Raw genomic sequence first — 17,062 nt, 5'->3', positions numbered from 1 at the left:
AGACAAATGTGCCTGCACCGTCGTCGAATCCCCTACTACGCCTAAAAAAATGGTTCTCTGGAATGGAAAGTGCAAACTTTTCTAAGCGTTAAGTCTAAACTCCCATATATTCATGTGAGCGAGGACAACATGATGCGGGACCGCCACCTGGTCCAGTTGAGCAGAAACATAATGAAATGAAAAATGGGGTGACAAGACTATGTCGACAGGGGGAACCAAAAGCTGGTATGCTTTGTCCCTGAAAGCAAATCTGAGGATTTTGCTGTGTTGAAGGAGGATGGAATATGGAAGTATATGTCCTAAAAGATCAATTGTGACAGTCCTTCAATCTGATTATGTCCCGATTCGCCTCAGCGCACAGATCTATAAATTGGACTCAACACCCCATACTTTTTCGGAAAGATAAAATACTGGCTTCTAAAACCCAGACTCTGTATCGGGAGGAAGAACACATTTTAATGGTCTCCTTCCCAAGCAGAGTTTTTATCTTGTTTTCCATAACCAGACCCTGCTCAAGGCCTACCACTGTGGACAGGACCCCCTCTGAGACATGGCCTCGCTCCCTTTGTTGCGTGTTCCCAGGGGCAGGGTTTATTTTAATTGCAGGGTTGGTGATGTCATCAACCCGGGAAGAAGCTCGTTGTAGTCCCAACCAGTCGTAAAATTAAGCATGATCGAAATGCCTGACGCCTTGCATAAAATGTCTCGGGTCATGACTGTAACCCTGGTTCCCTGAGAACAAGGAACAAGACACTGCGTCCTGAGACACTATCGGGGAACGTCTCCGCGTGACTGGTATCTGAAGTGACTGTCAAATCACTTCAATTCTATTGGCCAGCGACAGCTTATGACATCATACTAGTGCGACCAGGAAGTATATAAGGGGTGCTTAGAGAACGTTATCCACTTATCATCTGAAGGGACTGTGCAGACAGCCCAAAGGCATGTCAAAGAGACAGAGTGTCTCATTTCCTGTTCTCAGGGAACCAGGGTTACAGTCATAACCCGAGACGTTCCCTTTCAAAAGGGAACTCGAGTCTGAGACGCTATTGGGGAACGAAATACCCACGCCGCCATGCTGAGGGGAGTACATGCCAAGAAATGGCTGTGAATAAGCACAAATAATGGCAGTTTCAACAGAAATGCCAAAACAAAACCACTCACCCCTTCTGGTCACACACTAGGCTGTCAGTGACAATACTCCCTATGGCCACTGCCCGGGCTAACTCACCTCAATGAGGAAGTATCTTCGTAGTAACCAAAGGACTTGTCAAAGGCCGCTCAAAGGCTTGGAACCAGCATCTTCACAGGGAAGGGGTTCATTTAAGGAAGTATGGCCAAGGGGCCGAAAGGAGCTCTGGCCAATCACTTTTTAAGGGGACATTGTGTCAACCCTTTATAGCCACCAGGGTGGCTGACCTGGTCTAACTTGTGACCTAGTCTAGTCAACGACCTGTCTGTTTCCTGAACAGAGTCTCTTACATTATTTACCTAAGGAGATGTAACCAAATGAGAGGGACTCTAGAAGGGGCAGTAACCAGCTCACAGCAGACAAAGAGATGGGAATCCTGGGGAGCAGGACTCAGCATAGCGCTTTCCAAACACTTACAAATGAGTGGAGTTACTCTGCTCGACCCTGGACCTACAGAGTGCTTTTTCAAAGCACTATGGAGGCTTGGTACTCTACATACGGTCCCTAATGAGTGGAGTACCTCCAGCTCTAACAGGAGCTGATGTACTAAGGGGGTTCAAAATCTCTTGACCTTTCAGATCAAACTCAGGGAGCGAGGTTCACTATAGGACGATCCTGAGGGAGTACCTACAGCTCTGAAAAGCTGATCTACCAGGGAGGTCTCACGAGAGTCTTTTACCCTCTGACCAGACTCAGGGAGCAAGGTACTCAACAGAACGACCCTCCAACACGAGGGGAGCACTACCTAGGCTCGACTGAGTAGAGTATCAACCAAGCTCTGGGACTAGAATCAGGGAGTAACGTGAACTCAATCTGTGTACACTGGGGAGCCAGGACACTCAAACTAGCTAGAAGAGCTAGGAATGTAGCTCGACCCGAAGGATCATCATCAAGGCGGCCCGAGGAGGGCCAACTACTTGTCTTACAGAGATAGCCACCAGGGGTGTGTAGGCTTGGAATACTCCAGACTGTTGAGGAGGCCTATAAATAGGGCCTACAACAGAATAACATGGGCATTTGCTCAGGGTTAATGCTTGAGCTCTAAGGGAGCATACTCAAGACCGTCCTGAATAGGAGGGAGTATTTAGTCGGCTTGACCCGAGCATCACTGGTGTTGAAAACAAGGGGCACAGAACTCTGGGAGTAAAGCACTCTTAAAGGACCTTGAAAAAGGGAGTTATTATCAGCTTGACCCAAGACAAAGTTTAAGGATGGAGGCCTGAATAAATAATGACTCTTGCTCCAAGACAGCTTGCTGTCTGAGCTAAGCTCTGGAGGAGTGGAGGCCTCAACGGGAAGAAATTCCACAGAAGAGACCTAGGACACTCAACCCCGCAACTTGATGGTTATAATCAAGGAGCTTAACAGGATAGCCTGCTAAAAAAAGGCCACAGGGCTAGATAATGCTACTAACCAAATCTCTAAAGAGCGGAGGCTTCAACATAGCGCTTTTGACTCTCTAAATGAGAGGAAGCCTAACAACGCTTAAAGGACAACCACAGGGGAGGCTTCTGAGATAGACAAAATAGCCAGGTGTTGCAGGCTGTGTCTAACACCACTAGGGAACCATAGCTTAGCATATCGCTTTTTACTCTAGTAACAAGAGGAGTTCCAGCTCAATGTAGGCAGATTGAGGAGGACACAAGACCTGCTACTTGCATTATTAGCCTAAAGCAGAAGGCGGGCCCTGGCCAGATGACTCTCACAATGAGAGGAGGCTTACTAGGATCACAAGCTGCCAGTTTTTGGGCTGGAGAGGCTTTCCCTCAGGAGCAGCCTGCTCTAAGCTACTGCAGGCTAGGAGGCAGAGATGCTACGGCAAACACTGCCTCTGTTTATAGATGTATTCCTAAAGCACTAAGCCTAGGCTGGATATTGTGGCAGCCCAGAATGAAGGGCCGGACACACACACATTCATGACCTTACTGGAGCTCAATAGAGTGGTGGCTTCAACCTAACATCTCTCTAAGCGAGAGGAGGCTGGCTCACTCAATACAGGTTAACTGACCACCTGGAGCTCAGTGGAGCGGTGGCTTCAACAGCATAATGACTCTCAAATGAGAGGAAGTCAACACACTGCCTTACAACAGGCCAACGCTTATGACATAATCTACCTGGAGTTCAATGGAGCGGTGGCTTCAACATAATGACTCTGTAAATGAGAGGAAGCCAACACACATTTGTACCATAATATCCAAAAATACAACATAAATCACACATATGACCATAATAAACAAAATAAACGTCTGCTTTCCTTACAAAATAAGTGTTGTTTTCTTATTTAAACATTAAAATCAGCATACATGCATAAATTGAACTCACCACATCCAGATATTCACTTCCCATTAATACAACAATGTAATTCACCCATCGTTCGTCACAGGAGTAAAATAACAACTGAATCCACTCAATATCCTCCTCTTTCAACTGACTTGAAGAGTTTTAAACACTATTTTCAAAGTTTTACTCCATTATATCTACTTTCTTGATAGCTAAATCTAGCGAATTTCTCTCCATCTTCTTCCTTCTCAGGTCTTGCGCAATCTGCCGTGTCAGCAAGTGGGCAGTCTATATCAATAGAACTCTGATTGGCACAATTTATTTTATGAAAAGTATTTGTTATTATCGCCAATCTTCAATTATTTACTTTTCTGAACCTCATACATTTATATTAATATATAATATAACCCTTAATTAGTCTGGGTTACAGTTGCGTTTATAATTTTGTTCAGTGTATAAGCAGAGCAGGGCAGCTGAGAGAGCACAGATGCCTACTTTACTCTCAGCAGCCATCTCCTAATCTTCCTGGCTTGATGCCAGCAGATCTCTGTCTCTTGCTTCTTTCAGCCACTGAAGAGCGAGAGAGATAACACCTCTCTCTAACTCTTCAACAAGCTTCATCTGAGACCCCCGCAATCTCAGTCTCCTCTCAGTGAGAGGGACTGAACTGCTGGGTGCTATCTTCCCTTAGGAAGATGGACAAAATGAGATTGGGGTTTCCTAAAGGGGAAACGCTCACAGTGCGTGCAAACAGCTCTCTCAAGAACTGAGCATGCATGTTTCTCACCCAAACAAACAACGCACAAGTTGTGTGTGTGATCAAATGTCAAAAAAGCTTTGAACACAAATCCACACACCACATAAAACGTTTGCTTACACATTCTTTACCTAATTTTGAACAAGCGCTTCAAACAAACAGAAGACGAAAAGAGGATGTCATGTTCTCTAGGCACCCCTTATATACCTCCTTGTCACACTAGTATGATGTCATAGGCTGTCGCCGGCCTATGGCGAACAGGATTGCCAACAGGATTGCCGTTATTTGACAGTTGCTTCAGACACCAGTCACACGGAGCCATTCTCCAATAGGACGCAGTGTGAGTTCCCTTTTGAAAGGGAACACATGACTTTATTCCTAGAGGAAAATTAATATAAGTTATTTGGATGATAAAAAGTTTTCAAAACTGTGCACCTTTTGTTTATTGGCAGGTTATGCAATAACCTTTCACAGCATCTTTCGGCTACAGAGTGAAACACAAGATTTTCCACAATTATTTCTACTCAATTTTATTTGTTAATGTACCAAATGCATTTACTTAGATCTACTTAATTGTTTTACTTACATTTACTCAGTTGATACAGTAATTGATCATACATGTAATTGATTTCACGGCTTTAAAATTGACTCAGTATTTTTAAGTGTTAAAATGTTTAACCAAAAAAATTGAGTAAATCATAGTAAAAGTTTTTAGAATGTAGTGTTCACCCTGGTTAATGTGTAATGCATGTCACAATCCTCACCCCTGTCCTATTCCTGCTTGAACTGCCCCTTTTTTGTTGTACTCCTACTGTGCATATAAAAACCTCTAAAGCCACTGGCAAAACAGCTGTAAAGAAAAAAAAAACTGAACTGAACGTAACATTTAAGAGAAGAGAAATGGAACTCTCTAGCTCATTGGTGTTGGTTTTAGTCCTGGCTGTGCTGATGTTGGTCAAATGGAAGAGGAAGGCGAGTGGACTTTCTTTGCCCCCAGGGCCACTGGCACTGCCACTGGTTGGAAATTTGCCAATAATGGACAAGAGTGCACCCTTTAAAAGCTTTATGAAGGTAAGAAGGATTATGTATTTCTGAATGTTATACTTCAAATGTAAGCACATGAATTGCAGGGTATTGTAAGGTTCTTGCATTTGGGTCTTGTGCAGATGTTTACTAATCAAGAGGTCAAGAGGTCAAGAAGCATTTATTTATCATTTGCATAGTTAATACTAGGGAAAAACTGAGCATTGAAATGCTTGTGACAAGGCTCAGACATACAGTGACAATAACAGGATCATACATACATAATCAAAAAAAAAAAAAAAAAGTAAACATGAACATACAGGGGAAGAGAAAAAAGAAAAAACATAAGTGGAGGGCACTGAGATATTAAAGTGGCATGTGCTGTTCCACAGGCAGAACAATAAATGCAGACAGAGCAATAAATACAAATAAGTGGCAGTAATAGATACGATAAGGGTAGACAGTGTTAAGAGTATTAAGTAGTCCTGAGGTACTGAGATAAGAATACTGGGGTAGATCAGTGTCCAGTGTAAAGTGTCACAGAGCTACATGAAAAAATATAAAAAGTGGCATTACAATACAATAAATACTAAATCTTAAGAGCATTAAGTATTCCTGAGTAAGAAATCTCAGTATCCAAAGTGGCAGAAGTAAAGTGTATAAAATTAGCAGTAAGTGATTGCAGGTCTAGATGAAGGACAGCTGGCTGTTAAGCAGTCTGATGGCTTGAAGATAAAAGCTGTTCTTCAGTCTGGTTGTCCGTGATCAGATGGATCGTAAGCGTCTGCCAGACGGCAGTGTAGCAAACAGGTGGTGAGCAGGATGAGTGCGATCCTTGATGATGCTACAGGCCTTTCTCAGGCAGCATGTCTTATAAATGTCCTGTAAGGCTGGGAGTTTATGTCCAGTGGTGAGCTCTGCTGTTCTCACCACTCTCTGAAGAGCTTTGTGGTCAGAAGAGGAGCAGTTGCCGTACCATACAATGATGCAGCCATCAGAATGCTCTCTATAGTGCAGCGGTAGAAGTTTGACATGATGTCAGAGGAGATGCCAAACCTTTTCAGCCTCTGCAGGAAGTAGAGACGCTGACGGGCTGTTCTCACTATGGAGTGTAGGCTCCAGGAGAGATCCTCAGATATGTGAATGCCAAGGAACTTGTAGCTCTTAACTCTTTATACTTCCAATCCATTGATGTAAATGATGATCATCTCTCTGTGACTTCCTGTAGTCCACAATCATCTTCTTGGTCTTGCTGACGTTTAGAGAGAGATTGTTATCAGCACACCATACTGTGAGTGCATTAACCTCGTCTCTGTAGGATGTCTCATCGCCATCCGTGATGAGTCCTAGGATGGTTGTATCGTCAGCAGTTTTGAAGATGATGTTGGAGCTGTGCTGAGCAGAGCAGTCGTAAGTAAACAGGCAGTACAAGAGAGGGCTGAGTACACATCCCTGTGGGGCGCCAGTGCTGAATGTGAGTGAGGAGGATGTGTGGTTGCCAGTTCTGACCATCTGGGGTCTGCCAGTCAGGAAGTCCAAGACCCAGTTACATAAGTGACTGTTAAGATCCAGATCCTTCAGTTTGGATATAAGTTTGGTAGGGATGATGGTGTTGAATGCAGAGTCAAGTCAAGTCACCTTTATTTATATAGCGCTTTTTACAATGTAGATTGTGTCAAAGCAGCTTTACATTGATAACTGGTACATTGTTTGGCTGCACAGCATCTCTTAAAGAATAGTGTCAATGCAGGCAGATCAAAAGCACTGTTGAATATCAAATGTCAAGTCAAGTGTCCCCAACTAAGCAAGCCAGAGGCGACAGCGGCAAGGAACCCAAACTCCATCAGGTGACATCAGGTGGCAGACAAGTGGCAAATTGGTGTTAAAATGGAGAAAAAAACCTTGGGAGAAACCAGGCTTAGTCGGGGTGCCAGTTCTCCTCTGGCCAACAGTGCTTTGTTACAATTCAGGTTGCTATCATAAGTCCAAAAGGATCGCAACATTAAAAGTATTTATTTCAGTTCCATCCAATTGAGGATCGTATTCATCACGCCGGTATGGACGGTTGTTGAGGAACTGTGTCGTGGCTGTCGTGTCGATGAGGCCTTCACAGGGGATGATCTAGTTGACTCAATCTCTGCTGATACTTCAGGGCTGCGTTGTGGTCGTGTCAAGGTGCAGGTCCTTGGTCTCACCTGGATACGGCCCGGATCCGGTTGACTACGGTGAACCTCGGGATAAACAGAAAGACTAATATTAGCGTAGATGCCATTCTTCTTCTGATGTAACGAGTACATCAGGTGTTATAGGAAGTGTTCCCGGTTCCGGCTGACCTAATTTATGCAGCCTAATAATCCTTTAACGGATTTGAAAATATAAATTGGTAATGTGTTATGTGTATGCCAGGTTAAAGAGATGCGTTTTTAGTCTAGATTTAAACTGACAGAGTGTGTCTGCTTCCCGAACAATGCTAGGAAGATTGTTCCAGAGTTTAGGTGCCAAATAGGAGAAGGATCTACCACCTGCAGTTGATTTTGATATTCTAGGTATTATCAGCTGGCCTGAATTCTGAGATCGCAATAGACGTGAAGGACTATAATGAATTAGGAGCTCGCTCAGGTACTGGGGAGCTAAACCATTTAGTGCTTTGTAAGTAATTAGCAAGATTTTAAAATCTATACGATGTTTAACAGGAAGCCAATGCAGTGTTGACAGAACTGGGCTAATATGGTCATACTTCCTGGTTCTAGTAAGAACTCTAGCTGCTGCATTTTGTACGAGCTGTAGTTTATTTATCAGGCGAGCAGAACAACCACCCAGTAGAGCGTTACAGTAATCTAGCCTTGAGGTCATGAACGCATGAACTAACTGTTCTGCATTTTTCATTGAGAGCATATGTCGTAGTTTAGATATATTTTTAAGATGGAAGAATGCGGTTTTACAGATGCTAGTAACATGGCCTTCAAATGAAAGATTGGTATCAAAAAGCACACCCAGGTTCCTAACTGACGACGAAGACTTAACAGAGCAGCCATCAAGTGTTAGACAATATTCTAGGTTATTACGTGAAGAAGTTTTTGGTCCAAAAATTAGAATCTCTGTTTTTTCTGAATTTAGTAGTAGGAAATTACTGGTCATCCAATTTTTTATGTCAGCTATGCATTCCGTTAATTTTGTGAATTGGTAAGTTTCGTCAGGGCGCGAAGAAATATAGAGCTGAGTATCATCAGCGTAACAGTGAAAACTAACGCCATGCTTCCTAATGATATCTCCCAAGGGTAGCATGTACAGAGTGAACAGTAACGGTCCTAGTACTGAGCCTTGTGGTACTCCATATTGAACTTGTGATCGATATGACATGTCTTCGTTTACTACTACAAACTGATAACGGTCAGATAAGTATGATTTGAACCATGACAATGCAATTCCACTAATGCCAACATAATTTTCGAGTCTATTTAAAAGAATATTGTGATCAATAGTGTCAAATGCTGCACTAAGACCACAAGTTGTGGTTTTTTAATAAGAGGTTTAATAATAGCCAGCTTAAAAGTTTTTGGTACGTATCCTAATGATAAAGATGAATTGACGATATTGAGAAGAGGGTCTATGACCTCTGGAAGCATTTCTTTCAATAGCTTAGTCGGTATAGGGTCTAACATACATGTTGTTGATTTTGATGATTTAACAAGTTTAGACAATTCTTCCTCTCCTAAAGCAGTAAATGAATTGAATTTTTCCTCAGGGACACTACAATGCACTATCTGACACGATACTGTAGTAGACGGTTGCATGGTTATTATTTTTTCTCTAATATTATCAATCTTGCAAGTAAAGAAGTTCATAAAGTCATTACTGCTGTGCTCTTTGGAAACATCAGAAGTTGAAGCTTTATTTCTTGTTAATTTAGCCACTGTATCAAATAAATACCTAGGGTTGTGTTTATTTTCTTCTAAGAGTTTAGAAAAATAGGCAGATCTAGCAGATTTTAAGGCCTTTCTGTACTCAATCATTCTCTCTCTCCACGAAATACGAAATACTTCTAGTTTTGATTTCTTCCAGCTGCGCTCCATTTTTCTGGCTGCTAACTTTAGGGCCCGAGTGTGGTCATTGTACCATGGCATTGGATTAATTTCCTTAATCTTTTTTAAACGCAAAGGAGCAACTGAGTCTAATGTGCTGGAAAAGACAGAGGCAATAGTTTCTGTTGCAACATCGAGGTCTTCTAAGCTGTCTGGTATGCTAAGGCGATGAAAATGATCAGGAAGATTATTTATAAAGCAATCTTTAGTGGTAGAAGTGATGGTTCTACCATATTTATGGCATGGAGGCAGTTTAGCCGCCTTGACTAAATGTAGTATACACGAGACTAGATAATGATCTGAGATGTCGTCACTCTGCTGCAGAATTTCAACAGCATCAATATCGATTCCATGTGACAATATTAGATCTAAAGTATGATTACGACAATGAGTGGGTCCTGACACAGTTGTCTAACACCAATAGAGTTTAGAATATCTGCAAATGCCAATCCTAATGCGTCTTTTTTATTATCTACATGAATATTAAAATCACCAACAACAAGGACTTTATCTGCAGCTAGTACTAACTCTGATAGAAAGTCAGCAAATTCTTTGATAAAGTCTGTATTGTGTCCTGGTGGCCTGTATACAGTAGCCAGCACAAATGTCAACTTACATAATGTTACGTAAAGTACCATAGTTTCGAAGGAATTATATTTGAAAGACTTCTGACTAATACTGTAAATATTACTATAGATTACAGCAACACCTCCCCCTTTGCCTTTCTGACGGGCATTGTGTCGATAATCATAACCTTGAGGACTAGACTCATTTAAAGTAATGTAATCGTCCGGTTTTAGCCAAGTTTCTGTCAAACACAGCACATCTAGATTATTATCTTTGATAATATCATTAACAATAAGTGATTTTGAAGAAAGGGATCTAATATGTAACAACCCGAGTTTTATCATTTGTTTAGCATTATTATCTCTATTTTTTATTTGTTGAACATCAATTAAATTTTTACCATTAAATGGGTTTGGAAGTTTTTTGTTTTTACTAATTCGGGGTACAGACACAGTCTCTATTTGAAAATATCTAGGTGTAAGAGTTTCTATGTGTTGAGAGTTATCTGAATTTTCTGACTTCTGTAACGTGAGGCAGCTAGCAGACGGTCGGTTTAGCCAGTCTGTCTGCTTTCTGACCTGGGCCCCAGTTTGTCATGTTTCAGTTCTAAGACTATGTGCCATATTACTAGAGAGAAGAGCAGCACCATCCCGGGAGGGATGAATACCATCTCTTTTTAACAGGTCAGGTCTGCCCCAAAAACTTTTCCAATTATCTATGAAACCTATATTATTTTGCGGACACCACTTAGACAGCCAGCCATTGAGTGATGATAATCTGCTAACTATCTCATCACTCCGACGAACAGGAAGGGGGCCAGAGCAAATTACTTCTCCTGACATTGTACTTGCAAGTTCACACACCTCTTTAATGTTAATTTTAGTGATCTCCGACTGGCGAAGTCGAACATCATTAGTGCCGACGTGAATAATAATCTTAGAGTATTTACGATTAGCATTAGCCAGCACTTTTAAATTTGCTTTGATGTCAGGTGCTCTGGCTCCCGGCAAACATGTGACTATGGTGGCTGGTGTCTCTATTTTCACGTTCCGTGTAATAGAATCGCCAATAACTAGGGCACTTTCAACAGGATTCTCAGTGGGTGTATCACTGAGTGGGGAGAACCTGTTTGATGTTCTTATTGGAACGGAAGAGTTCCATGTAATCAATAAACAGCATCCGCACATAGGTGTCTCTTCCCTCCAAGTGTTTCAGGGCAGAGTGTATGGCCATTGCAATGGCGTCATCAGTGGATCTTTTAGTCCAGTAAGCAAATTGCAATGGAATGAGTCAGGTAGAGAGGAGCAGATGTGGGATTTGACTAGACGTTCGAAGCACCTCATGATGACTGATGTCAGTGATATGGGGCGGTAGTCGTTCAGGCAGGAGACGGTTGTTTTTTTTGGGAACAAGGATGATGGTGGTCTGCTTGAAGCATGTGGGGATCACTGTCAGTCTCAAGGAGAGGTTGAAGATGTTGGTGAAGACATCTGCTAACTGGACAGCGCAGGCTCTCAGGACATGTCCATGGATGCCATCCAGACCTGGAGCCTTCCGAGCGTTGACTCTCTTGAAGGCCCTGCTCACTTCGGGTGTGGTTAGGACCAGAGGGCAGGTGTCATGGTCAGCAGGTAATTTAACAGCAGGGAATGTGTTGCTGGTCTCAAAGCGAGCATAGAATGTATTGACCTCATCCGGTAAGGAGGCAGACAGAGACACATCACTGCCTTTCCTTCCTTTGTAGTCAGTGATATAGCGCAAACTCCACTCTGTCCCTAAAGTCTTTCTTGGCAGATCTGATAGCTTTTTGAAGGTCATACCTGGACTTCTTGTAAGCAGTTAGATCCCCAGAGTTCAAGGCTGCAGTTCATGCTCTCAGTCTGGCACGTACCTCGCCGTTGACCCATGTTTTCTGGTTTGGAAATGATTTAACATTAACGGAAGGGACAACATCCTCTGTGCATTTGTTGATATAGCATATCACAAAGTCTGTGTATGTTGTCTCCTGTTGCATCTTGAAACATTTGCCAGTCTAATGCATCACAGTGCATTGGATACAGCTGTGTCATATGAGGTTTCATTGTTGTTTGTAAAACATTGGTTTTAGTTTAGCAATTTACATATATTATAAAATGCTCAGAAACACCTGATGAGTTTGCACTGGTGTGTGACAGTAAACTCTATTCTCCTAACAGTGGAGTAAAACCTATGGGCCTGTGATGACGGTGCACATCGGACTCCAAAGAACGGTGGTTCTGGTCGGTTATGATACAGTGAAAGAGGCTCTAGTGGACCAGGCAGACGACTTCAAAGGCAGAGCACCCGTTCCCTTACTGAACAGAGTTCTGAGAGGCTACGGTGAGATTATTGTTTGTGTTTGTCAAAGACAGATGTTTTTGTCAAAGACTGATCAGTCTAGATTTCGATCTCTCTAAATTGTCTGTAGGTTTGGCCATCAGTAATGGAGATCGTTGGCAACAGCTCAGGCGGTTCACTCTCACCACATTGAGGGATTTTGGAATGGGACGCAAACAAATGGAACAGTGGATTCAAGAAGAGAGCAGGCATTTGCTGAACAGTTTTGATGAAACCAAATGTGAGGGAAGAGAGCATTTGGCATTTACATCCCACAAGTTCACTACAAGTACAACTGTTAGAGTTGTATGCTAAACAGTTTTTCTCCTTTAGCAACACCAGTCGACCCAACCTTCTTCATGAGCCGGGCTGTGTCCAATGTGATCTGTTCTCTGGTGTTTGGGCAGCGCTTTGATTATGAAGACAAAAACTTCCTGCACTTGCTCCAGATCATCTCCAGACTTGTGCGCTTTGGCAGCAGTCCTTGGGGTCAGGTGAGCAGATGTTTCAAAACCACTGCATTCTGTTGCATTCAACTGTGTCTTTATATGCAAAGTCTCCTGTGTGAATGTCTTCTTAACTATTTTCTCAACCCCAACAGATGTACAACATCTTCCCTAAACTAATGGAGTTTTTGTCTGGTAGACATCATGCCATGTTTAGAGAGGTAGAGGACATCAAAGCCTTCATTATGACAAAAATCAAGGAGCATGAGCAGAATGTGGACTTCAGTGACCCAAAGGACTTTATTGACTGCTTCCTTATAAGACTCATAGAGGTACAGAAGAGATTCCTCTTGTCTTATCTCTTTTATCTACATATTGTTCAGCATTCACTTATAAAAAGTATACAATTCCTGTCCTGGTTCTTTGTGTGCTTCGCCAGGAGAAACACAATCCTGACACAGAATTCCACAAGGATAACATGTTGGGGACTGTTCTAAATCTGTTTGTAGCTGGTACAGAGACCACCAGCACAACTATCAGATATGCCCTGATGCTGTTGATCAAGTACCCCCACATACAGGGTATGTTCCTAAGACGAGCACTTGAAGTACGTCAGAAATAGAATGGGGCATCAGTTTACCATCAACCTTGTTTTTTGTTGCACCACTCTCATCTGGTGCAGACATGGTGTAACTCTGCGACACTATTCTGTGCTTATCTGGTATACTTAAATTATATATTTATTTGTTTTGTTTTTTTGTTTGTTTGTTTTTGTTTTTTACATATATAAGAATTTTAATTACTGACTTTTTTTGTGTATTTGATCTAGAGCAAATGCAGAGGGAGATTGATCGAGTTATTGGACAGAACAGAATCCCTAATATGGATGACAGGAAGTCCCTCCCATTCACTGATGCTGTGATTCATGAAGTACAACGCTATATGGACATCGTCCCACTAAATTTTCCCCACTATGCCACGCATGACATCTCATTCAGAGGCTATGTAATACCAAAGGTAACAATGAACACATACAATGGTCAGCTCCTTTTATCTTGGAAATATTTCCCAATGATCTCTAGTTGGTATGTTGTGTTGAATCTGGACATTTTGTGTAATTTTGGATGGATTTTATTTCCCCAGGACACTGTAATTCTTCCCATGCTGCACTCTGTCCTAAGGGATGAGGGACAGTGGGAAACTCCTTGGACATTTAACCCAGAGCACTTCCTGGATGCCAATGGCAACTTTAAAAAGAATCCAGCCTTTTTTGCTTTTTCTGCAGGTAAATTCTATTAAGTCTCTCATGTCAACCCAGAGTTAATCAAAGTCATCTTTCTAGCTTTGAAAATGAGTAGTTTGTTATTGTGAGACTGAGTGCACTCCCTATCTACAACTCAGTACACACAGTACATGTTGGGTTCTCATGTTTAATAGGGACATTCCATGTAGACATAATGATTTTATATACTGTCCATTCTAAACCTAAACCTTAACCCTACCCATCACAGAAAACTTTCTGCATTTTTCACATTAAAAAAAAAAAAAAAAATCATTCTTTATTATTTAAAAGCTGTTTTCCTCATGGGACCAATAAGTGAGATATTGTCCTCAAAACATAGGGTTTACCAGGGCCAAACACTCACACACATTGACTAACCTTGCATCAATTGATTTTCCACCTTTTAAATCAAGCATGGATCTAATATGTTTTAAGCAAACCTATATAATTAGAGGATAGCCCCAAATTTTAAGCTCCAAATTGTAGTACTATAACTTATATCATAAATAACATGAATGATCAGGGTGTTTGTTTTTTTGTTTTTTTGTCTTACATCTCTGCAGGTAAACGCTCTTGTGTGGGCGAGTCTCTGGCTCGTATGGAGCTCTTTCTATTCATCGTGTCTCTGCTTCAGAAGTTCAGCTTCAGTAGTCCAAAGGGTCCAGATGGCATAGACCCCAGTCCTGAACTCAGCAGCTTTGGCAACATGCCTCGATTCTATGATCTTATTGCATCCCCCCGCTGAGCAACATGGATACTGCTACTTGTCTCATTTTACAAATTGAGAACAAATGGATCAAAGCTACTTTAGGATATATATTTTTATGTAAGATTTTTTAATGAGCCTATTTTGTCAAAATTACCACCATAAAACTGAAAAGCAGTCTTGCATCAATGCTATAGTGCAGAGGTTCTCAAATTTCCAAGTACAACCTTTGATCAAATCACCAAGTCTCTTTGCGTGCAAGTTTAAGAGCAATTTTTTGCTGCATTGAAAATCATTAGGCAATCACCCAAGCAAAATTTTGTGCTGCCCTGCATTTCCAGAGAAAGTAGATTTTAATTACTTCTGTGTATGAAATGTGATGTACATTGAAATGATTTAAATGTTTTACTTTTTAAATTGATACATAAAACTAAATAATAATAATAAAAAAAACTTAACCAAATAAATAAAACTAAGGTTTGTAAGCGTCGTTTGTCCAAACTCACACTTGTCATTCAATGACTCTGGTTCTTTAAATATTCTTTGATGGAAAATCTACAACCTTGACCACCAAGCTGTTGGAAAATGATTGTTGCACAAACTTTGGGTCAAACCAATCGGCTTGAACTCATGAGTCATTATTCTGAATCTTTGTAACAAAAAATAACTTCCACGCTCACTCAAATAATTCAGAGCCCACTTATAGTCGGTAGAATATCTGTTGGGGAGCATCAAAATAAAGTTTTAGCAGTTAATAAGCAGACAGTCTACTAATACTCTAATGAGAGTTAGCTGACATGTAGTGGCAATATTACTTTCAACAGAATCATTCAGAATGTCTAAAGGGGAACATCAAAATAAAGTCTAATTGAAGACTAAAAGTGACACTGTGTCCAAATTCATGAACTGTGAGAGTATGCACTGCATTTGATCAAGAACTTAGCTCAACACAATCTTTATTTATAAATTTTTTAGAATAAACATGAAACCAATTAAATACACAAATATATTAATATTTGATTAGTCTAAGTTCTTCACGCAGTCTCTGGATTGCTCCATAAGCATATGTGTATTTATTATGCAATGGTTAGCATAAGTAACCTTTAGCATCACATATATTAATAATAATAATAATAATAATAATAATAATATTATTATATTTCAGCCTCATACAGTTACCAGAATCCCCATTGGATCATAATCGGTTATTTCAGACACTGGTGAGTTTTGAGAAGAAAATTATTTGAAATGTCTTAAATAATGAGGTTAACTCCTTTTCAATTTTATTTGAGTAAAAGTAAAAAAGTACTTATTTTTTTAATGTATCTAACATGATGGTTCGGTACCACCTAGGGGTCGCTATGGGGAATGCCTCTGGCATGCCTGGGGCCGTTTCAGAAAGGAGGTCAAGTGAAATGAGGAAAATGATATAAGATATTGTTTCCTGGGGGGATCTAAATTAAGTGCATTTTACTTAAGTACAATTATTTGCCAGTGTGGTATTAAAAATAATCTTAATGCAAACGGAAAACAAGATTATACGGAGTGTCTATTACTAAGTGTGAATTTACAGTAGCTCCACCCACCAATTTCACACAAGGTTAAAAACGACATGTATAGCTAATGGTCTCAGTGGTGTAGTTTGTAGCACGTTGGGCGTGCAAAGCTGACTTGTATCGCGACTGGGTTCAAATCTGCCTTTTGCCGAGCTCGCTCTTCTCTCTTTTCTCATCACATATCACATCAGAAAGGCGTTTATTTTCAATTAAAATGAAGAAAATTTTCTAAAAGTGGAAGTAAACTGCCAAACGATTGTTTAATAATGATAAAATCATTTACACTCTGTTATTATTGCATCCTGTTAATGTACAACAATACTGAGGTGTACTATGTATCTGCCAGTATAAAATATACAAACCCGATTCCAAAAAAGTTGGGACACTGTACAAATTGTGAATAAAAAAGGAATGCAATAATTTACAAATCTCATACACTTATATTTTATTCACAATAGAATATAGATAACATATCAAATGTTGAAAGTGAGACATTTTGAAATGTCATGCCAAATATTGGCTCATTTTGGATTTCATGAGAGCTACACATTCCAAAAAAGTTGGGACAGGTAGCAATCAGAGGCTGGAAAAGTTAAATGTACATATAAGGAACAGCTGGAGGACCAATTTGCAACTTATTAGGTCAACTGGCAACATGATTGGGTATAAAAAGAGCCTCTCAGAGTGGCAGTGTCTCTCAGAAGTCAAGATGGGCAGAGGATCACCAATTCCCCCAATGCTGCGGCAAAAAATAGCGGAGCAATATCAGAAAGGAGTTTCTCAGAGAAAAATTGCAAAGAGTTTGAAGTTATCATC

General features: G+C 40.8%; 2 protein-coding genes across 3 annotated transcripts in view; both read left to right on the top strand.

Moving 5' to 3' along the window:
* ech1 (enoyl CoA hydratase 1, peroxisomal) overlaps positions 1-17,062 on the top strand; it is a 140,548-nt gene that overhangs the window by 25,284 nt on the left and 98,202 nt on the right. The gene's annotated exons all lie outside the window — the stretch shown is intronic.
* On the top strand, positions 5,034-15,162 carry LOC127496261 (cytochrome P450 2G1-like). Of its 2 annotated transcripts, XM_051864063.1 has the most exons (9): positions 5,037-5,300; positions 12,097-12,259; positions 12,348-12,497; positions 12,590-12,750; positions 12,858-13,034; positions 13,142-13,283; positions 13,532-13,719; positions 13,846-13,987; positions 14,548-15,162. In XM_051864063.1, exons 1-9 carry the CDS (start codon positions 5,130-5,132, stop codon positions 14,727-14,729), a joined length of 1,476 nt encoding a protein of 491 aa, XP_051720023.1. In that variant the 5' UTR covers positions 5,037-5,129; the 3' UTR covers positions 14,730-15,162. The 2 variants fall into 2 exon arrangements, with proteins under 2 accessions (XP_051720022.1, XP_051720023.1); XM_051864062.1 differs by having other exon boundaries at positions 5,034-5,300; positions 13,532-13,987.

This window comes from Ctenopharyngodon idella, chromosome 15 (assembly GCF_019924925.1).
Source record: "Ctenopharyngodon idella isolate HZGC_01 chromosome 15, HZGC01, whole genome shotgun sequence".
Lineage (NCBI taxonomy): Eukaryota > Metazoa > Chordata > Actinopteri > Cypriniformes > Xenocyprididae > Ctenopharyngodon > Ctenopharyngodon idella.
This window is presented reverse-complemented; position numbering and strand designations above follow the sequence as displayed.